Raw genomic sequence first — 23,523 nt, forward strand, 5'->3', positions numbered from 1 at the left:
CGATCACGATACTTAGGTGGCAATACGAACTGTATTGTGATTCAGTAAGTATTGCTATTCGATATTATGTTTCTTGTGATGTCTTCTGGTTTTTTTTTTTTTTTATACTGGACCATGAAAAACAGTTGAATCATACCTTCAAATACAACACAGTCAAATTCACTGAGAGCTTAACATGTTTTATTTCAAATATTAACATTAACTTAATGACTGCCGGGCAGCCAATAGAGAACATAAATAAAGATGTGCCCTATTATTGTAAAGTCCCTGTCAACTGCACACAAACTGGCAGATTAAGAAATGTATGCAGATTAGGCTACTTTAATCAAGAAGTAAAAGGTGAATTAAATAGAATGAATAAAAGTTTACTTAAAATATACATTTTGAAATAAACAAAAAGTAGGCTATGCTTATGCACTGTTGCAACTAGGCTTTGCAAAGCTAGTGCTTGGGTATGTTTATATTCTTATGCAAAAACAAGAGCTGGTCAACATGCTCTGCGGTGAGGTTGCTCCCTTCCCCGTATAAAACCCATAAATATATGTTTAAAAAAAAAAAGAAGATTTAAAAATCGTCATTCACACGAATCACGATTCTTAACTGAATCCCCAATCCCTAGTGGTTGAGGAGGTACCCAAAATCTGACTCAAGCAAGAGTTGAATTAAATAGACAAATAATGTTTTGCCCCATGGCAGGGGGGCTCACAAACTAGACCCCTGCATCACACTGACTCTGCCCCCCCCCCCCTCGCACATAATTTATCTCCATAACTGTTTTTTACTGTATACTGTTGTTTTGTTTTATGTACAGTGCACCAACCACACCATGGCAATTTCCAATATATGCAAATATACCTGGCAATAAAATAATTCAGATTCTGATTCTGAATAATGTTCCATTTTAAATTCTTGATTAAACGTAAGTACTTGCTTTTGAATACATTTCGTATCAGTAACTCAACCTACTGTATTTTTAAGTACAAGAATAGTTTAGACTGTAGGATAATGAATGCCGCAGATGATGCAACTGAAAACCCTGTCAAATTAATGGCCGAGTTTTGGCGGTGGTCTCCTCCAAACACCTTGTAGATGTTTCTTCACCAGTGATGCTGCTGCAAGAGGTTGGGTCTAATGTTACCTGAGCAGGTAAAGTTGTATTTTAGTCACGTTACACCCTAAAGACATGGACGTATCATAATGGAAATGTACTTAATAATTTCTTTGTTTATGCTTACAGCAGACATTTCCATCTAGGGTACAGCTCAACATAAACTTGATGATGCACCCACTGTCTAGCATGTGAGCCCATTGTCTATTCATGTCTTGATCCTGAGATCACCTGAATTCTATAGTGACCTTTTGTCCTTGGTTTGAAGAACTCAGCTGACTGACAAACACCCTAATCATACATGATACCTTTTCTTCTAAAACACATTTAGGATGCAGCCTATAACTCACACCTTTACAGACGATATGTTCCACACACAGAACAACCCAATCACCCCCCTGCCCTGCGAGTTTTGGGGTCAGGAGGTAACCCACACAGAGACACTTAAATATGAGCAAGTTTCATCTCTCTTGAAACCTCCACCTTGCCTGTGTGATCCTTTCTTCAGAAAGGTTTTACAAAGACAATTTACAAAGACAACATATCTCAGAACCTCAGTTGTTGACTAATTTCCACCACAGTAATCACACCTGGTGGTTTGCTCAGACGTTCACTTGCTCTCAAGTCAGTTCATATTTTAAATATTCTTTTACAAAGCTTTTGAGCAATGAATACATTATTATTTACTTTCTCTGCATGCTAAAGTCAAGCTAACTATAAGCATCTGCTATTAATCAGGGTTTCCGGGGTCACTCACTTGCCAATTGATTAGCATAGCAAGCTAACTGCAGGTCCTAGGCTTTTAACTTGTCAATAACTAAAAAATGGTTCTTCTGTCAAACTTGTTGCAGATAAAAGTTTGATCCACTGATTATTCTTTTGTCTATTACCTCATTTTCTGACCAGAAAGATTTGATCCAGTCCAGTCTAGTCAGTCCTTAACTCCATTAGGGACGGACGGGGGACCATTGGAAAGAGGTCCCCCTTCAGTCTGGAGACTACTGGTAAGTAAATTATATTACAAGCAGAATTGTTTTAATGATGTCTTGTACATGTTCCTTAGACTGAATAGTAGGTTGAGGAATAGCAACAGGTGTCAGGTCGGACATACACAAATTTAAAGGTATGCAAAAGCTATGTTATTATGTTCAGATCTTTATTTTACATATTAAAAACTAGGAGAAATTACAAACATAAAAAAAATATTTTGAGTTACACACAAAGTTGATCAAAGATTTTTGATTCGATTACACCTGCATTAGTCTGAGAGTATCTCCCTGGCCTCTCTTTTTCATCTGACAAAATCATGCAATTTATAAAATAATTGTGAAAAGGCAAATTGGACTGCTGCCTTAAATTATTAGTTTTTTAAAAAATTGCAATGGATTATAGGTTTGAAATATAATGATTTTAAACATGCATGTATGTGTTCATCCCTGCTACAGCCGCGTAAGTGTGACTGTGCCCTGCTTAGGTTTTCTCGTGTCTAAAATGTAAAAGGAAATTAATTCTATCTTAGTAAAATGAGGCACTCAGGGATTGGCAAAGTTCAAAGACACAACATTGAATACAATCTCAAGTTTTATCAAGCTGTAGTAGTATTCCCCCAAATGCCTAAACAAAAGTCAAAGTTTTTGTAACTTTTTTGTACTAATATGGGTCAAAAATATTTATGATGAGATGTATAAAATAATGTGTTACCCTGATCCGAACATATCCCTGTGCACTTTTTGCTGGTGCACTCAGTCACTCAGCTGAGCTATTGCCAGCCTCCGTCTTCACTGCATCCACTAGAAAACTGAGCTCATTGCACAGAGTCTCATAGCGGTAGGCCATGCGGATTTGGGCCACATTTGTCCGCCGAATGTCGTTGCCCTCTGGTCCATCCTGTAAGTAGTTGGAACCAATGAAATGTTTCTTCTCCTGTTGGTGAAAAGGTAAATAATATATAATGAGAAGTTTGCTAAATGTGTCAGAGGTAGGCAGGTAGAGCCAGTCATTTTTTTTATTTGATTTGGGGTTCATATGTTTACTGATGGCTGGCCTACTCTGAGAATACAGCGTATACTCCAACTTTACAATGCTCGGAATAGGGAGGCTTGAGTACTCTCGCAATGGGTGCAGTTTTGGTTAATCACAATACTGCTATACTGGCCAATAACATATGACAGATATCAGTGTTGATGAGAAGACACTGTACTAATGACAAGATGCATTTGGGGCTCTTTAAAAGACGTTGCACGAGAGCACTGTCTCCTATGTATTTATTGTCATATCCAACAGCCCTAATCAATGCTGTTTAGGAGCCCCATTGTTCCTAACCGGTCACTTGTTGCTGTTTCCACACATACAGTAAGACAGGTCACCATTGTAGTTTAGCCAACAGGTGAATAGTTTGGAGCCTGCGATGATGGAATCTCACTTGTGAGAAGTCCAGCTGCCTCACAAGGTTAGTTGTCAGTTGAAAACATAGACATATACATATTCAGCCTGCAAGTTTTTACAAAACTGTCTACCTGAAAGTTAAATGGTGTTAAGAAATATGTAGGAAGGATTGTAACCCCTTTTCCACTTCCTAAAACCCAGTTCAGTCGGAGAACTCACGTTCAAATGTTTATTGCAGCAGTAGAACATGTAAAGAATTTGGCATCTAGGCTCCGACTTAATCACTCCATCCAATATGACTACACAGATATGATGGGAGGGATGAGCAAGTAATTGTGAAGTCCCGTCGGAGCCTACAGGTGGATGCTGGGGTGGTGGAGGGGCTGAAGCAACTGGTAGTAATACTGCAGCAAAAGTGCGAGCAAAGGGGATGATGGGAGTTTCTCTTTGCTTAAATAGACCACCTGATTAGGTGGGTGTGTATTATAGATGGTTGTGGAGAGTGAGTAATGTCACATGATGTATGTCACTTGATTGGAGCAGTGCAGCTCGAGTTGGCTGCCTGAACTAGCTCACAGGGTTTGCGCCATTTATGTAAGTGATGGAGCATATAGTTGAAATGAAGCTAGCGTAAGTTCAGTCAGGTAGACTTAACCTGCAGACGATCAGCTGATCAGGGGCGTTCCTATACATAGGAACGCCCAATGGAGGTCTTAACCTGCCTAGTGATCAGCTGATTGGGGGGCGTGCATTATCATCCAATCAGGTCGGGCGCGGGCTCTGTCAGCCAGTCATTTAGCAGCTGTCAAACTTTAAAAGTCCCTTTCCTCTCTCCCTCAGCCTGCCATCATTCAGTGTCTCACGAAACCGTCAGCGTCTCTCAGTGACGTGGTAGTTGATCATCTAGTTTATTCACATCGTTCATCTCGACGTCGGATCCTGACACGGATTACTCCCGAAGAGCTTCAGACCTTCTCTTCGGCTCCGTGACCCAGCGGTTCAAGTAAACTGTCCGAGATCCTACCGGATCGCAGGCTTGAGCACGATATATTGGTTATCTGCAGTCATTCACAAATGTACTCCATTTGTGAGTTTTTGGGGGATTTTCATAGTAAGCGGCGGCCCCCTCTTTCCCAAGTTGCAACTGGCTTCTACAAAACAAGCCTTCTATTATCATCTGTCCCGTATTCCTCATCCTGGTACTTGCTCTGTCAAAGCAAAACGTGGCTCTATCACCAGCCTGGAAGAGTCTTAATAAAGCAAACTATCGCTGTACTCTACTCAGCTCACGCAGTTAGGATATTAGTGCTACTCTTCAGCCAGCCAAGATGTTCTTTTGTTCCGCCAGAGCAATTGGGAGATTATGTTTTCTGCCTTCACTTCCTATAACGTCTTCAAACAAACGCACACTCCTTCTGTCTCAAATTTTCAAACCCTGATATCGGTAAGTCATGCATATAACTGGTGGTGGTTTGTATGTTCTGCTCACTCCGTGCGAGTTATGCTAGCTATACAGATAACTATTCATGTAACACACCCGGGCAATCGCTATGCTCATTGCTACGCGCTCTTGCTGACCCTGCTAGGTCGGAAGGACCCCACACATGGAGCAACGGTCGCATGCACTCTATTTACATTCGGTCCAGCGGACCCTGCACTCACCATGGCATTAATTGGTCCGGCGACCTTTAGTGAAGTTTGCCATGCAATTTAATTTACTTTGTGGTTGCTACACCATTTTAATTTCTGTTGGTCCTGCGACTTAAAATTTTCTGTTATCGTTCTCATTTCCGTTGTCATTTTATATTATTTGGTTCTCGGACCTTAATTTCCTTTCGGTCAATAGACCTTTCATTTAAGTTCGGTCCCCGCGACCTTTTACTAAGTTCCACATCTCGGCCCTGCTCTCACCATGGCTTAACTTGGTCCGGCGACCTTTAGTTTAGTTGGCCATGCAATTTAATTTACTTTGTTGGTTGCTACACCAATTTTAATTTCTGTTGGTCCTGCGACTTAAAATTTTCTGTTATCGTTCTCATTTCCGTTGTCATTTTTATATTATTTGGTTCTCGGACCTTAATTTCCTTTCGGTAAATAGACCTTTCATTTAAGTTCGGTCCCCGCGACCTTTTACTAAGTTCCACATCTAGGCCCTGCTGTCACCATGGCTTAACTTGGTCCGGCGACCTTTAGTTTAGTTGGTCATGCAATTTAATTTATTTTGTGGCTGCTACGCCATTTTAATTTCTGTTGGTCCTGCAACTAAAAATGTTCTGTTATCGTTCTCATTTCCGTTGTCATTTTATTTTATTTGGTTCTCTGACCTTAATTTCCTTTCGGTCAATAGACCTTTCATTTAAGTTCGGTCCCCGCGACCTTTTACTAAGTTCCACATCTAGACCCTGCTCTCACCATGGCTTAACTTGGTCCGGCGACCTTTAGTGAAAGTTTGCCATGCATTTTAATTTACTTTGTGGTTGCTACACCAATTTTAATTTCTGTTGGTCCTGCGACTTAAATTTCTGTTATCGTTCTCATTTCTGTTGTCATTTTATTTTATTTGGTTCTCGGACCTTAATTTCTTTTCGGTCAATAGACCATTCATTTAAGTTCGGTCCCTGCGACCTTTTACTAAGTTCCACATCTAGGCCCTGCTCTCACCATGGCTTAACTTGGTCCGGCGACCTTTAGTTTAGTTGGTCATGCAATTTAATTTATTTTGTGGCTGCTACGCCATTTTAATTTCTGTTGGTCCTGCAACTAAAAATGTTCTGTTATCGTTCTCATTTCCGTTGTCATTTTATTTTATTTGGTTCTCTGACATTAATTTCCTTTCGGTCAATAGACCTTTCATTTAAGTTCGGTCCCCGCGACCTTTTACTAAGTTCCACATCTAGACCCTGCTCTCACCATGGCTTAACTTGGTCCGGCGACCTTTAGTGAAAGTTTGCCATGCATTTTAATTTACTTTGTGGTTGCTACACCAATTTTAATTTCTGTTGGTCCTGCGACTTAAATTTCTGTTATCGTTCTCATTTCTGTTGTCATTTTGTTTTATTTGGTTCTCGGACCTTAATTTCTTTTCGGTCAATAGACCATTCATTTGAGTTCGGTCCCTGCGACCTTTTACTAAGTTCCACATCTAGGCCTTGGTCCGGCGACCTTTAGTGAAGTTTGCCATGCATTTTAATTTACTTTGTGGTTACTACACCAATTTTAATTTCTGTTGGTCCTGCGACTCAAATTTCGTTATCATTCTCATTTCCGTCGTCATTTCAATATTATGGTTTCTCGGACCTTTAATTTCTTTCGGTCAATTGGCCTTCTACTTAAGTCTAGTCTCCACTGACCTTTGCTTAGTTCTACATGCTCTCACCATGGCTTAACTTGGTCCGGCGACCTTCACATAAGCCTGCCATGCAATATCAATTCTTTGTGGTTGCTACACCTATGTTAATTCCATTTTGCACTTCATCATCCATTCTGGCACTTTAACTTCTTTATGTGCGTCTACATTTTAGATCCCGGGTCATCTCTATATTCTATCTGATAAATGTTATAATGATTGTCTGTTTTCAAACATGTTTATTTGCTTAGGATGCCACATACGAGGTAAGACTCATCATTAACTCACTCTCCTGTTCCCTTCTTCGTCTTATTTTTTTTGGGGGGGTATTCCTGTTCGATGCTCTGCTACACCCCCTTCTAAATCCTGATGACATCTCACAGGGGTCTAAAATGCCTGCCATCATTCAGCGTCTCACGAAACCCCTCCTCCACCCCATTTTCCTCCCGGCTCGAGGACATTCACCTCATCCGGAACCCCGACCTCAACGGATCGAGGATTACGCCAATGGATCAAGGATCATAGCAGCGCCCAATCATGGTGGCAGCTGATCGCGGACAAAGAATTTTCAAAACTGCCTTTCAAGATACGATTACTAGTGGCATTCATTGCACTTCTGTCCATCCTGGAAGAGGGATCCCTTGCATGCGTCTCTTCCTGAGGTTTCTACTTTTTTCCTGTCAAGGTTTTTGTAGTTTTTCCTTACCCTTGTGAGGGTTGAGGGCAGAGGATGCCACACTAGCGAGTTCAATAGGACTACGAGCATTAGATTTGCCTTCCAAACTTACATTAGACGATAAACCACCACCAGTGTCTAGACCCCGGGGGGTATTCCTGTTCGATGCTCTGCTACACCCCCTTCTAAATCCTGATGACATCTCACAGGGGTCTAAAATGCCAAAGACTGTTTAACATTCTCATTTCTGTGCGTGTAAAAGAGAATGAATAAAATCTGTTAATTGGAAATCAAGTCTCTCCTGATTGAACTATACCTGGTGTGAGAGGCCGCTCTGCAGCACACTGTTCCTGGCTATCTCACACAAATCACAGGTGCTCAGCTTCCACAGCTGTCCTGCGATGGCATACTCCTCCATCAAAGCCTCCTATAGGGTTAAAAGCAACATTTGTAACAAGGTGCTCAGGTTTAGCAATACTTTAATTATAATTCAGGAATCAGGTGCGAATTGTGTTTCATTCAAAGGATGGATTTTCTTTAGCTTATTTTTTTCAGGTATAGATGGGATTGGTTCAAGCCCCCGCGACCCTCAAAGGATAATGAAAGTAACTTATGATTATCGTGGTTCTGACCTTGGTGTAGTGGAACTGCATGGGGTCGTCTGTGGACAAAGACACACACAGGCCTTTTTGTAGAAACTCCCGCAAAGGGTTCTTGGAGTACTGCAGGAACAGGCTGTTGTTGCTCAGAGGGGACATGGCGATCGGAACCTGGGCCAGGTAGTACAGGTACTGCAACACTGGACTCTGGGGAGGAGGATGAAGTATTGACACCACAGTAATTTGAAATCCCCTGCTATCTCTGTTATTGGTACCAAAATTATATTTATTAAGGCCAAAATATTGGAACAAACTATCCAACATTTGTATTGGCACCTTTTAAGCTATCACAATTTACAGACTTCCGTATAAAACCCCAGTAAAGTATTGAGGAGTGCACCTTCTTGAGGTTGAGTCCATGGGAGATGTTGTCAGCTAAGAGAAAGGCAGAGACCAGGTGGGTGATGGAACCAGCCTCACCACAATGGGGACGAAACTGGAAGGTGTTCAGTCCTCGCTCCCTGGGGCAGGAAAAATAATAATACAGCACGATACAGTTTGTAAAATAATATTTTTGAAACTTCACATTACCCAGTGCATTTTTTATCAGTACTTTATCTCCAAGATAAAATTTGTGCAGATGAATCAATCCTTCGTGTACACACATCATTTAACAGTAGGTGGTGATATTACACTGTTACTGTATCTGCACTGCTGGAGACCTAGCAGTGTTCACCAAACCTAGAGAAACTTGCATATTGCCGTGCAACAGTGGACATAGGCAAACTAAGTTTTGATTTCCCAAACACCCTTTTTTACATGTAGCCTCAGACAGGAACCAGAGTTTTTTTTAAATCTGCACTTTTGAAGGCATTTGATAAAATCTCCATTTTAGAGACTTAGAGGCCGAAATACAGAGGAACAAGTTTAAAAGTGTTTACCAAATATCTGTATTACTGTGGACAGGGTTCACTACTGGAATGTACTATTTTGCATTGATGCTCCTTGCACAAACAGGACTTACTTGCGCAGGTTGTTTAGCACCATGATGTTGGCATACATGTAAAACAGGTAGTAGGTGTAGGGAGGGTTGTCGTCTGTGGTCCACGCCTCAGGTGTTGGGCTTTTGTAAGAGAACATGTGGTCACTGTGTTTGGACTCATCATCCACACTGTCAAATCCTGTCACCTGCAGAACAGCGAAGACAATGTACCAAGATATTATCAATCAATCAATCAACCAAATTATATTTGTATAGCCCATATTCACAAATCACAATTTGTTTTAACAGGGTAAAAAGAACGTAGAAACCTCAGAGAGGGCCACATGTGAGGGATCCCTCTCCCAGGACGGAGAGAAATTAGCATTGTCTCTTACTTTTTTGTCTGTCTGTTCAAAGAGAGCTGAAGTTTCCATTTTACAAAGCTTGCTGTCTGTTTCAGAATCCAGCATCATAGTATTACTTACATATTTCAAGAAAACATGAATTTCTTTGTGCTTCTGCGGATTGACTGTTGCCTCAAAGAGGGGACGGAAAATGTTTTCCAGCATCTTAGCGAAGTGTGGTACTAATTTCTTTGACCTGAAAATGTCACTGCAAGATAAAAGGAATGAAATCAGCTTTCAAACAACAAATATATTTTCCTTTGTTTGCTTATTGAGAACAGCTCAGTGAGTTATGTTATTTGAGTGTGAGTTATATGGCACTCTCCCTTTCTCTTGAATGTAGAGCCAGAGTTGTCAAAACTGACATTAGAAATGAATCCACTCAAGATTTTGTAAACCAAGAATGAAAAAAGACCAATACTGACTCAATATCACTCAATATTTAAAATAGGAAACGATATAATACTTGCCTAGATCAGCTTTCCCACTTTCAAACAGTCCCACTCCTTACATGTGTTAATCTAACCACATTTGTCTTACTGTGTACGGGACGTGTGTGCTGTGTCTTAGTCGGCCTCTGCTATCACGGAACTTACTAGATCCTGGGAACTTGGATCATCCATCTCATGTTGGGTGAGTGAACCTTGTGTTGGATGAACCAGCTCGCCAGGCTCTCCCACTCACTGGGACAGCGTCCGTATATCGACAGACGAGGCTCAGCGTGCTGGTACTTGCTCTCCTCCAGCTCTTTAGCTACTTCCTGAAACACACACGGCAAACCACAGGATGTTTGTCATGTTTGTGATAAAGCTGAAGTGAATGTTAGTAATCACTCACTGGGTAGATAACACATCATTCTGTTATATTTGTGACATTTCTACATGCTAACAAAGGAAGTGCTATTTATACTTCAAAGAAACATTGTAGGAATAATAGGCACTTGTACTCAATTAACATTTCCAACTACCACGTTCTGCAACGGATCTGCAACCTACCCCACAAAATACATTAAAGAAAAAGATGATACATGTTTCGGAGGAGAAAGAGATGTTTAAACTAAAAGTTAAATTTATTATGAAGACGCAATACCAGGACCTTTCAATGGAGCCGCTATCATATATCTAATTATTCAGGCCAGTGTGTTTCTACTCTAACATAGCTAGGTATTTTTTATTCTACAATTTTTACATAATAATATTGTGATGATGGAAATAAAATTATCATTATCATTACTACTTTGTTATTTTGTTGGTGTTTGGTTGTAATAGATTTACTACTAAAGGCTTTGCAAGACCAAAGTGAAGATATTTAATCTCCAGTACTGGCAAAAAGGTAGTCAGCCAACCCACACTGTACCACTTTGACTGTACCGAATTGTCGGTACAGATGGGTTGCAGTGTTGCAGCCGACAGGCAGAACACTAACATTCTTCCAAAGATGATTAGCCAAAGACTTTTCCCGTTTTTTTTAGTTTGTCTGACAGTAAGAAGATTATACCAGTCATGTTTCATTTTTGCAGTTAAGTGACCGGAACATGATATGGCGTACAGTGAACCAGAAGGTTATTCTAATAATCTTAGCTATCGCCCTGATTCTTATCATCCTTATGGGTTTATTGAGTTTTACATGTAATTTTATTCTGATCTTTAATCTGAGCAAAAAAAACTATTTAGAACAGATGAATGAAAACACCAGTGTGCAGAACCTTTATGTAATAAAAACTCATACTACACCTTGAGGAGACGTGCAAAGTATTCTCCCTTGATGTAGTTGTCTGACTTCAAGTAGATCTCTCTCAGTTCGCTGGCTCCCACAGGGTTGTACTTTGAATTGAACTTGTCAAACCGGTGAAATGTTTGTCTTCCCTGGGGGAGTAAATTTTGAGACAGGTTGAATCTTATTGATGATAACATTTTTGTTCCAGCAAATCGACTGTGCTAATCATTTTCAAATTACACCCTGACGACATTGCATGGAACATCAAAAGATTTTGCAACACTAATTGCATCCCTGTGTCAATAAGCAAAGATTACTGAAATAACCTGCTGTTCTCTGAAAGCAAGAATTTAATTGTTGGCAGGCACGTAGTCATTATTCCTGATATGCTTACTTTGAGGCCCTGGTGTTTTAATGTAAACTATGCAAGGTAACCATGATAAAGGTTGTGTGGAAGCAATGCAACTGCCACTGACTTTTCAAATTTCAGTATTCTTACAGCGTGCACGTCCAGCGAGTCGACGGTGAGGTCGTATGGGTCCATGTTGAGCTTGTTGAAGACTTCCTTGAGTGTGATTTTCTGACTGCCTTTCTCCAAAACCACTCGATCTGCCTCTGCTTGGGATGTTTCCTTTATAAATTTCAGCAGGTGCTTCTGGTTCATGCAACCAGCAGCATGTATATGTGTGTCCACCTGAGTTTGGCATAAAGCAAACAGGGGTTTATTATATATGTATATATAAATATATATATTGCTAATGTTTGTATACAGAGATAACACAACCAACAAACCTTTCTAACATTGTAGAAGTCTCTGTGGGGAACACTTTTCAGCTCTTTTAGCTCTGCCATTTCATTCATCATTTCATGTAGGTAAAATTTAGAGGCCAAGAAGTTCAACCGTCTGTGGCAGTATGTTTTCCTTTGATGCAACACAAAACAAAATCAAGAACTTCTTTTAAGGTACACCCTGTTGACATCCACTCAGACTAGGAAAGAAAGACTTATCACACTATATCTTTAAATATTGGTGAAAATCCTACTTGATTTATTAAAGGTAAAAATATGTAAAACATATTTGTACTCACGTCGGACCATCAGCTATCATAGCGAGGACATGGCTCAGGTCTATGGCAAATGTCTCCAGGTCGGGGTAAGGGAGGCTGTGGAGTTGTTGTTGTTTTAGGGCCTCTGCATTGTCGTAAACATGAACTATGCCATCCTTCATCTGCAGCTCATAGTTCAAGTTCTCAGGAATACCCTCCATGGAATATGGGTCCTCCCCTTCATTTGGGATAGGCCAGATGTCTACAGGTGAAGAGAGAATGCTTTATGATTGAGTTACATGTGCAAAAGCAGCATCTCAACCTCATGAGAAACATTAAAAGACTCCATTAGATTATTATGATTATATAAATGTTCCCTATAATAACTTTTTATATTGTAATACAATTTTTGAAGACAGTTTAGCACAAATAAAAATGGAAACCTTTTTTTGGTCAGTTGTCCAGCATTCCGCAACGACATGAGTTTGTAACATTTGAGTTTTTCTATATGTTTGTTATCTAATTTTTTAATTATCTATATGTGTACGTAATGGCATGTGAGACATGGGCTTTTAACACCCCAGGGAGGAGTAGTAATAAGTAGTTCTTATGTTATAAAGAAATGAAGGGATATTGTTGATAGGGCACCTGAGACATTCTTTCTTAATCAAAGATATAGTGTGTCTTTTTTATACTGATTGTTGTAATACGATACATGTGATAGGTTACTGCTAAATAGTAGGCATAAATGTTTCATACTTAAAACACATGGCACTCTTTATGGCTTTGATTATGCTCAGTTGGAGCACAAACAGTGTGCGTGTAGGCAGGCAGGTTGGTTAGTGACAGACAGACATGCAAGCCAATCATATATTTTCATTCAGACTGAATTTTCTGCGAGCGGCCTGGGCATGAGGCCCATGTCGCCAAAACCTGGTGGATAATGGGCTCTCGTCTCTCATTCAGCTTAAACCCAAAGTATTTTCACTTCACCTCCAGCTGCTTCACTGTGTGTGTCGCTCTGTGTGAGTAAGTATGGGGGGGTTGTTTGTATGTGTGTGTGTGTGTGTGTGTGTGTGTGTGTGTGTGTGTGTGTGTGTGTGTGTGTGTGTGTGTGTGTGTGTGTGTGTCATTGTAAACTGCCTCGCTCTCAGTCACAGAGAGAATCTACAACTTTCTTAATGTCTCTGAAATTCTTTTGTTAATAAACATGCATGTAAACACAATACACAATTTATTGAGGTCGGCAAACTTATCGAGTTCATGGTTATATATCGTAAGATAGGTCGATATAGTAATTATCACGACAGGCCTTATGAAAAAGAGTCATAATTCTGCAGCGGCGCACCGCTAAATGCATGTAGGGGAATCACTGCTGTGCTTTTCTCTGCTCTCAGTCCGAGCTGTTAACCTGGGATATTAAAGTACCATCCACACATCCTTCAAACCTTTTTGCATCTTCCTCCATGTTTTTGTTCCTTGCCAAAAAGTGAAGTGTTGGTCGGTTGAGCTGGAGAGACTGCTACTGATCAAACAGGAAATCTCATATTTTGGCTTGTATGAACAAAGTGTATACAAAACACTTCAGTTTTAACTGTAGAGTTGTACATACCTGGCAAGACTTCATCTTCCTCCTGCCACTTCTCGTTTTCAGCATTGCGCAGGATTCGGGCAGTGGTCCTGGGGAAACGGTGGTAGGCCAGCCTTGAGTACTTCTCTCTGATGAACAGTGCCCCGAGGAGACTCTGAGCCGCTTGCTCATAATCCTCAACTGTGATCTGGAAGTGTCATGTCAAAATGTTCACCTTTTGAAATGGTATAAATTCAGGTGGTTCATTGGATGGAGATAAGAATCATTTTTAGAACTACAACAGTACATTTAATGATGGATTGATTGATGCTCTTTCAGCTCCTGCCTACCTGCACATACTTGAGGTCTTCAACAGATTGCATTTCAACAATCACCCAATTTCATGCTTCAGCAGGTTTGATTTTACCTCTATTTAGAGTTATATCATTTTTGTTTTATATTTTGTCTACAGTCTGCACTGTTCTGAGAATAAACCCTTTGGGTAAGACACATGTTGGCCAAGAATCTAGAAATTGTTCTTGATTCTAGAAAGCAGCCCTCACATGTTGGTGGTAGGTGTAGTTGTGCATTAACAGGCTTACCCCTGCACAGTAATCTCCGCTGATGGTAACTCTCTGAAAGTCCGGGAAGCTCTCATGCTCAGCTGAGACTGGTGAGAGCGATGGGGAAGCTATAGCCAGGGACCAGTCACCACTGACTGGTATCTGTAAAGATACTGACTGCGAACGCTTCTTCATGAAACTTAATTTCCTAGTAACACAAAAAAAAGTCATCTCCTCTATAACAATTTGGAGTATTTCTGTTATTTGGAATTGTGTTTGTATTCCCTACTTCTTAGCAGACTCTTCAGATTGTTGCTCAGCCAGCTCTTTCTGCAGCGCCCGTTCTCTGTTCTCATGCAGACCAATGGGACAGTCTTCTGGCACAGTGAACAGTGCCATAGCATCTCTGGTGTCTTCCTCCTGCAGGGCCGAGGCGTAAACCTTCTCTGCTATTAGGCGTACCCTCTCATCCACATCACTTATTGAAATTCTTGGGAAAAGCCGCGGCATTTCTAAAAGGGTCAAGTGAAATGTCAGTTTTACTGAGTCCTTGTTTGTCTTGGCAAGGAAGGTGTTCTTTAAAAAAGTTTATTAAAGAAAGTGAATGTTTAGATGTCTTAGTTTGCAATTTTATCAATGATTCTGGGCTCATAGTTTTTGCGTAAGTTCACAGTGAATGCAGGCTTATGTAAAATTAAAGCTCCATTTGTTTTTCCACCTCTATTTTTCTTGTTGGTCCATATAGTCATGTTAAAGGTGTATATTTCAATGGAAGGACTTAGGTTGGATTGAATAGGGCTGGTTATTCCAATTCGCCGGTGAGCTAAGTCTAAGTCTATTCAGACTATCGTCCTGGCACATACACGCAGCAAGCTCTAATATGCACACCTAATGACAAGTACACAGATAGGGCTGGTGTTAAGCCAAGTTCAGCAACGCAAGCTGAGAATTGCATGCCCAGAGTAGGAACACACATGCAACAAAAACTAGTGTAACACATCTTCCAGTATGTGCATGGTCCACATGTCCATAATACGGTTTTGGAATCAGACAAACTAACAACGCATCGTATTTCATCTCAACTTTCAATGTAATAAAATATGAAAGCACTTAATTAAGAAATAACATCTTAGTGGTGAAAGTAAATACAAATACCAGGAAGATAAACATGAGACGTTGAAAGGAGTTTAAGGTGGGTGTGCGTGTGTGTGTGTGTGTGTGTGTGGCGGGTGGGGGGGGGGGAGGGGGGGGCAGGCAGGCAATGAACTTGGCACGTTTTGCAAAGGCTTCTTTTAACCTGTTCTGCGCATCAGTAAACATGCTGTCTTATGTTTCAACACTGACTTCATGTTCTGCCAGTGTGTCAGGCAAGTTACAGTAAACACAGTGAATCATTGCCCCAGGTGTCCTATACTGGCATTGTGACCTCCTGAAGCCCTTGGGGGGAGACCAAAGAGCACTGGTAAGTAGCCAGATCCAACTGACAACATGAGGCGAATTTGCTTCGACAGTCTGTTTGTCTGTTGATACATATCTGTGGTTGGTTTGTATGAATGAAACAAACATAGGAATATAAGTCAATTTTCTTTGAATTCAACTGCACAACAGTATCCTGCAATATATGTTGTGGATGAAATTGTATTAATTTGTATCAGTGACTGATATTTAAGAGGCATGGTTTTAGATGCTGTGTTTTAATGTTTTTCCTGCATTTTGCAATGGTATTCTTTTGAGCTGGTCAAAGTAGTTTTTTCATCTGCAACTCAATTTCTAATTTAGCATTTAGGAGAAACAACCACATCAAGTTGAACTACAAACATATGAACATTGAAGTGAGTAAACATTCACAAGGAATTTCATGCTGATTTACAGGATTCTAGCTTTTATTTTACATAGAAAAATAATATCCCTCAGTGTTTTAATTGTATCAATAACATAATTGTTGGTTCTCAAGACCTTTTGCTGGGATCACAGTGATGTTTATTTGTATTGACCTGGTTCTCTTACATACCCCTGGCATGAATGTGGGTCTTATTTTTAGACTTGACTCAGTGAATTCATTTGTTTATAAGAGCAGAGGAAGATCCCCATGTCATCACTGTTACCAACAATGACACTGCCAGTTCCACCATCAATCCCTGGAGATATTTGAATCAACAAGCACAGGACAAATGGCAAACTTCTGTGCTGAAGATTCGCCATCCTAAGTGGTTAAGGTGCAACTGAAACCTTCTGAAAAGTGATAAATCTTGGCGCTTTCACAGATGAGAATTGCACCATGTGCACAAAAGTTGCAATGCAGTCTGTTCCATCGCTAGCACATTTCAGAAGCTGTCATTCCTTACAAGCCTCTTTTCAAGTGCACACTCTCTCTCTACTGGAACAGCTGAGCAGACTCTACGATGACCTTGACCCACATACACTAGCTTTAAATACCTGACATTTACAAGGCAGTTTTTGTACGTTGGAAGAGTTTTTTAACATTCAAACTTCAGTTCTTTAGCTGATTTGTTTCTCCTCAAGAATAGACCTTTGGAAATGGTCTAACATTTAAAAAAAAGTTTAAGTGTTTCGCAATACAAATTTTAATAATATTTGTCTTTTTTCACTATCACTTTGGCTAAATGCTGATGTACTTGTCATAGAACCAGAAATCGATCCTCCATCAAATCTCCCCACTGCCTCAGACCATAGACATGAATTAACCAACTGTTAAATGTCGTCACATTGCATCCCAGTGCACTATACAGTTTTATATTCACTAATGGAAGCTCTGTCCGTCTCTTACCTTCCGTATTGATATGGGCCATGTTTGTCCCTCTCAGTCTCTGCCTGTTGAGTCAAGTATTTCAGCTTTTATGTGTTTGCTTCTGTCCTTTCCCTACTTCTTAGCTTTGACTCCACTATTTCATATGCCAGCTACTCTATGTCGGGTCTTACAGAAGACTTTGAAGTGTTGCTGGAACCTCTTGATGCTGTCAAGTCCTCAGGTCTGGTGTCTGTATCTGTCTTGTATCTACGGTGCGTCTCTGCTGTGTTTTCACTCCAACTGCTGGGTCAGGCTTTGCTCTGCTCTTTATGTGGTCTGGTGTCTGTATGTATAATGCAGCTGCTAGTTGTTGCTGTGTTGAGTGTCCCTCTCTCCCTATTTTAGGCCACCAAGAGTGTCATGGCAACAGGGGCTGCCTATCCAACCTGGTATGTCACAACTGGCTGCTAACATGTGAGGGACTGTCTGGGAGATGGGGCAATAAGATGAGCATGAAACACTGTGGTTCTTGAAGAATTGTCAAAGTACAAAAAGCACAAATGAAAGACTCAAGTTTTACATGTGTTGTGTTTCGTGAGCTGCTGATTTAAAAACCTAAATAGACTAATTACTAAATGTGAACAGTTTTTACATAGCAAATAGTTCTGATGTGCATTTTGATTAATCCATTATTTACTAAAAGAAAACTGTGTAAAATTACTATTGAATACATGAATCCATTGAATGTTGCATGGTTAGAATAGCATATCTTAGGTTTTTGTACATCAAATACTTTACTCTGTTGCTTATGTGGTTAATTCATGTTTACATCTGCATGGCACTGTCTGTAGTGACCAGTCCAGACAGTGCAACTGGGAAGCTCGAATAATTTTGCATATGAAATTATGTTCAAGTGCAATACAGTTCCTGAGCTGCATTCTGACATTGTGAAATACAGCAGCATCTCGTTCAGAGTAAAACAATAATTACATTTTTTTTTTTTTTTTTTTACAGAAGCCATTATGAGCCACCATTTACTCACCTTTCCCTAAGCATGGTGAAGACAGCTGCTTACAGAGGGGAGCGTCCCTTCTACTCATTTTGATCTGTTCAGAGAAACAAAGGCTCAATTAACTTTGGACTCATCCAAACTACATGCAGTGGAGTTGTATTTAAAGGTGATGTCTGGGTGAGCTGAGTTTCAAGTCTGTATAAGTAAATTAAAATAGTACAGAGGTGACACAGCATCATGTTGACCTGGCATTTCAAGAATATGTACTTAAAGCCAAGTCCAGCACCTCTTTCAGGTTAACTTCTATTAAATCAGCTTGAGGGTTCTTTGTCTAAATCACATTGGGAGGGCTGCTACTAATTCTGACTAGTAATAATTCAAGTATTTATCTGAATCTGCATCGATGGTAATAAATCAACTAAATTCTGGATATCAATAATGAAAAGCCACACACATGAATAAATAGTCAAAATATAATTACAGATGCTGGAATTTAGGGTTTGAGTAATTAAAACAGAATCAAAGATTGTTTTGACATGTCATCGATCAGTGGTTCCCCAATCGTGGATCAGTGACTGCCTTAATATTTTTAAGAATGCACCAAGTTAGAGGTTTTCTTGAAACAGTTTACTGCTTGCGTTCTCTGAGAATTTGTTTTATATCCAGGCAAAATTGTTGTACACTGAAGTATCCTTAACTTAATAGATATGCAAACAAAGCTAATGGAATCGAACCCAGCCCCAATGAGAAATTAACAACGCATAAAGGAACTGTTAAGAAAAGTTGGTGTATTAATACCAAAAGGTGCAGTCAAAATTTTGGGTGCACCTAACTTTTTCCTTAACATCTTACCAGCACATAAGTAATGCGGACCCAATATATGTCTCCAGCCTATTGCACCAGTGCAACCAATGTTGTTTGTGTATTGACATCAATCATTTTTTTTAGAACTCATTTTTTACTCAACATGATGCATCTAAAATTTCTTGGCTTTCAACAATGCCTTGAAATGCCTGTCAAATGTCATCAGTGGCAGCCTAGTTGGTCTGAGGGTCAAGAAGAGCTTCTTGCTCTTGTAAGCACATAGAGTTTAGGATGTCCTCGCGAGTAATTTCCATCCAGAGGAGGCCACAATCATGGAATGTAAACATGAGTTGTATGAAGATGCAGGCAACAAAAATAATCTTTGTACTTAGTGTAGTTTCTGTGATGATTTTTTTAAACTGGTTTTCTAACAAATACATATACAAGACAATGAGCACAGTCGCACCTCACCACACACACTCAACTTCTTTGGAAATACCTGCTCAACAAGTTGTGGCCTGACAGTGGAATGCACTTTTTTCTAGGTATGGAGCAATGATGTGAAAACTGCAGTATCATTATCTGAGTTGAGCTGGTAAAAAATATTAAAATTACATTCTTTGGGATAATAATCATTATCATTATGATGTCTTTTAACTTTTGGGTGTATTGAAAAATTGTAGTTTTAGTTTGATGTGAAGTATGGTAAATTGTAAGTTGGCACTATAATGTAATGTCTCTCTATGTCAGTGTCAGTAAGTATATTGGCTGGTCTACAACTTTGTCCAGACTGAAATATCTTAGCTTAAACAAACTTTAGTGTCATTAAATTACAATGAACTCCAATAGAATTCCACCCTGAACTCATTTGTTTACTGACGTATGTGAACAGTTAAAACAGGACCCTGTAACAGCCACTGTATCTCTGGGCTTTACAGGACCCAGCAAGAGTATTACTCATCCAAGCCATGCTTTCTAGGTTCTTAAAGTAGCCCGAGCCGTAGCAGACTTTTCTTTGGACTGTGAGGAAACAACAGAACAAAAATACACATGCTCAAAGAGAAATAAACACCCCAACCAACATTCTGGTGTAAGCCAACAGTGTAACAGTCACTTAACGACAACATGAAGTCCTCTTGTAATACTCTAGATGCACGATTATCTGGAAAACAAATTCAGCACTGAAAACATCGACAGCTTTTCACAAATTATGTGCATCTTTTTCTGTCGAGTCACTGATCTCCAAGTCAAAATACATGAGACAAAGTTGAAAGCACGGCAAAAGCAAGAATGATGGGAAAAAGAAAGAGGAGGGTAAGAAGATAAGAGTTAAACACACAAAGCACGATTTTGACAGCAGTGGTACTCACTGTTTGTAGGGTGGTGGACAATGTTAGCACTTCTTGGTACAGTAGGGACTCTTTTAGGCGTCACTGGACAGAAGACAAGTCCTAACAGAGCAGCCTCCTCTAGCGTGAAGGCACAAAGTCAGCTCACTCTTTCAGTGCCAATGTGAACATGAGCAGAGGGTGCACAAGTGACAGTTCAAAATGAGTTCAGGAAGTGATTTGCATCAGTTCACTTGAGGAATTGGAAGAGGAAGTGTGAATTTGCCCCAGAGCTTCACACCACACTTTCAGTAGTATTGAAACATGAGTCGCTGTTTGTATGCAGCATTCTTCATGATTACTGTTTTGATGATATGATTTCCCTAAAATATGCTGAGATGAGTGTTGATTGTATTTACACAAATGGAAAGTTTTATTTTAATTTGAGAATAAGCCTTTTTTTTTGTATTAATTCAGTTAATTACTTGCAGATGACCCTTTAATTCATCAATTCTTGTCTTGAATCAGTTCAGGGTCTGATTCATCTTTGCTATTTTGCCTGGGCAAGAGTATTATGTTTCATAAAAACACCCAACGACCCAAGCATACTTTTGACAAGGTTATACAAATCTGTCTGTGGATCATCTTCGCAGAGCAAGGCACAGAACATTTCTGAGTAGTGGAATACGACACCACCATCTGGACAGTGAAGGAAAAGGATGTTGATTCTATAAACCTTACCCCTATAACTTTACTATAATATACTATATTATTTTTTATTATTTAAGAACATTGGACAAGTTGGAGAATATCCCTTGTGTATATATATATATATATATATATATATATATATATATATATATATACATATATATATAAAATAATAATAATAATACACTTTATTTGTATAGCACCTTTAACACAAGAATTTCAGAAGTACTTTACATAAAATATAGATACAAATAAGGACATATTAAAATGTTATTCAAATAAGAGATCAGATTTTAAGAAACATAATTAATTTAAGATACATGTAAAAATGACATGAAAAGTAAAAACAAATTAACAAAGAAGAAAGTGGGTTTTACAAATTTCAAAAAAAAAAATATATACAGTATATAAGAGTGCAGGTGTGCAGACAAGTGCAAGTTCTAATCAAAGACTGAATCAAAGAGAAATGAGTTTACTTTTCTTTTACATTACAGACATTGGTTGAACTAGCTGTACTGTCTGTTCCACAACTTTGGAGGTAGTTTACCAAAGCTGTATCTCCTTTCTTCTTTCGGCTGTTGTTGGGAACTTCTATTTGCTGCAGATGATCTCAGTGCTCTAGAGGGAACATAGTTGACTCGAGAGTCAGCTATGTAATTCGGTCCCTACCCATTCAGAGCCTTGCATGTAAGGAGGAGAACCTTAAAGTCAATCCTGTGTGTTACAGGTGACCAGTGCAGAGCAGCTAGAACTGGACAAATGTGTTTTCTCCTCTTGGTTCTGGTTAATAGCCGAGCTGCACAGATCTGAACGAGCTGTAGTCTCTATTCCTTTTCCGCATCTGTATGAGTTATATATGGCCGAACCTCTTCTGAGGTGAAAGAGTTAGGTTTTGGTCACCTTGTTGATTGGGTGGCTGTGGCTGAGGGGTAGAGCGGTCGTCCTCCAACCTGAAGGTCGGCAGTTTCGATCCCCAGTCTTCCCCATCTGCATGTCGAAGTGTCATTGGGCAAGATGCTAAACTCCGAATTGCCCCTCATAGAACAACAAAGTGCTGCTAAAAGTAAACTGTATGAATGGGTGTGGGAATGGGTGAATGTAAAATTGTACTTTAAAAAGCTTTGAGTGGTCATCAAGACAAGAAAAGTGCTATATAAATACAAAACCATTTAATGTGGGCCTTGAAACTCAGATCTGATTCTTAAATGACACCTTAACTTGTCGCACCTGATTTTATCTAAGGTGTTAACCTACCAAGATTATTTTGTAGCGTTTCAAATTTTTTTTGGGGGACTTTCGAACTAAAAGGATATCTGTTTTTTGCTCATCCATGTATTTATTGCTAACAGGACATTTTGTGATGGAGTGCAGAACATCCTCATCATTTGGCTCAGCAGCGATGTTCAATTGTTTATTATCTCCGTAACTAGGGAAAGAAACATTGGGCGCTGACCCTCTGAACAGTCACCATGTACATTGTGCTCCCCCACTCATACAAATACACTTACTTCACATATATTCATTAATTTAATATTCCCCACTTCTTCACGCTGTAAACTGCTGCTTCATTTGACTTTGATTTGACTATGTTATATGTTATACATATATTCATATTATTTAATTTAATATTCCCCCATCCTTCACCCTGTAAACTGCTGCATCACTTAACTAAGTTATATGTTACGATGTTATGTTATATGTTATGTTACATAGAATGTCATTTTTCTATTTTGTAAAGTCGTCTACTGCGTAGATGTTGCCTGTCACAAAAATGTCACTGCTCCGATGACGCTGTCATTGGTGCATGTGACAATAAACTTTGATTTGATTTGATTTGAGATGATGTCACCCAGTGGCAGCATGTAAAGTGAAAGTAATAAAGGTCCAAGCCAGCCCCCTTGTGCCCTCACGCAACCCAGACTGGGTTGCCTCACAGCACGAGTATGTGCAGGGGTACACTCCAGTATCGGCGAATGCAATAATGGAACAACTTTTCTTCCTAATTACTAAGAATAAAGAGTAACCAAGCTTCATAGGACTGAAGACCCTGAAGTAAATCTGAAGTTATCCTGAAAGTATCCCGATAACTGTATATCCTGCTTAGTAGGGCCCAGGCATTTGGTGATTATATACCCATATTCATATATTTCAGCTTAACCCACCTTCACATTATTCATTTCTAGGGAGATTTACCACAGTGCTTTACCATCCTCATGTATACATAGTTTATATCAATATTTCCACTCTGAGATGACTTTGTAACCAAGCTTTGTGTGAATTACTAATTGATAGAATAAATTCTGTCATTTTTTATCAACATTAGTTCAAACCAATAATTTTATGTTGCAATGTACTTATAAATCTGAAGGGAGGTTGGGATCTGTTAAAGAAAAAGAACAGATTTATGGTGAAATTGTATATTGTGTCAGGACAGTGTTACCAGTCTTCATACGATCAGTGGAGGTCAAATTCCAGAGTTATTTATATCTTTATCTGGTCCTAATTTAAATGGTGCTCATGTGCA

At 39.5% G+C, this 23,523-nt stretch overlaps 1 protein-coding gene across 2 annotated transcripts; it reads right to left on the bottom strand.

Annotated features, from left to right (window-relative positions):
* Nucleotides 1-163: 163 nt before the first annotated feature.
* Nucleotides 164-20,481, bottom strand: LOC133954801 (AMP deaminase 3-like). 2 transcript variants are annotated; one of them, XM_062389290.1, is made up of 16 exons: nucleotides 20,331-20,481; nucleotides 18,187-18,250; nucleotides 14,685-14,907; nucleotides 14,435-14,603; nucleotides 13,875-14,040; nucleotides 12,305-12,524; nucleotides 12,009-12,138; nucleotides 11,716-11,910; nucleotides 11,234-11,365; nucleotides 10,097-10,260; nucleotides 9,582-9,708; nucleotides 9,139-9,302; nucleotides 8,515-8,635; nucleotides 8,148-8,321; nucleotides 7,832-7,942; nucleotides 164-3,031 (listed from the first exon to the last, which is right to left on the bottom strand). In XM_062389290.1, exons 2-16 carry the CDS (start codon nucleotides 18,242-18,244, stop codon nucleotides 2,855-2,857), a joined length of 2,331 nt encoding a protein of 776 aa, XP_062245274.1. In that variant the 5' UTR covers nucleotides 18,245-18,250; nucleotides 20,331-20,481; the 3' UTR covers nucleotides 164-2,854. The 2 variants fall into 2 exon arrangements, with proteins under 2 accessions (XP_062245274.1, XP_062245275.1); XM_062389291.1 differs by lacking the exons at nucleotides 18,187-18,250; nucleotides 20,331-20,481 and adding an exon at nucleotides 17,184-17,576.
* Nucleotides 20,482-23,523: the final 3,042 nt, after the last annotated feature.

Source organism: Platichthys flesus, chromosome 6, assembly GCF_949316205.1.
Source record: "Platichthys flesus chromosome 6, fPlaFle2.1, whole genome shotgun sequence".
NCBI classification, from domain to species: domain Eukaryota; kingdom Metazoa; phylum Chordata; class Actinopteri; order Pleuronectiformes; family Pleuronectidae; genus Platichthys; species Platichthys flesus.

What these genes read in the sequence shown, in the direction of transcription:
- LOC133954801 (XM_062389290.1), bottom strand. Translation starts at nt 18,244, where the DNA reads ATGAGTAGAAGGGACGCTCCCCTCTGTAAGCAGCTGTCTTCACCATGC. An exon ending in GCGGAGATTACTGTGCAGGG is followed by an intron (nt 14,041 to 14,434) that starts GTAAGCCTGTTA and finishes TGACACTTCCAG; the next exon opens with ATCACAGTTGAGGATTATGA. An exon ending in ACTCGCTGGACGTGCACGCT is followed by an intron (nt 11,366 to 11,715) that starts GTAAGAATACTG and finishes TTACTCCCCCAG; the next exon opens with GGAAGACAAACATTTCACCG.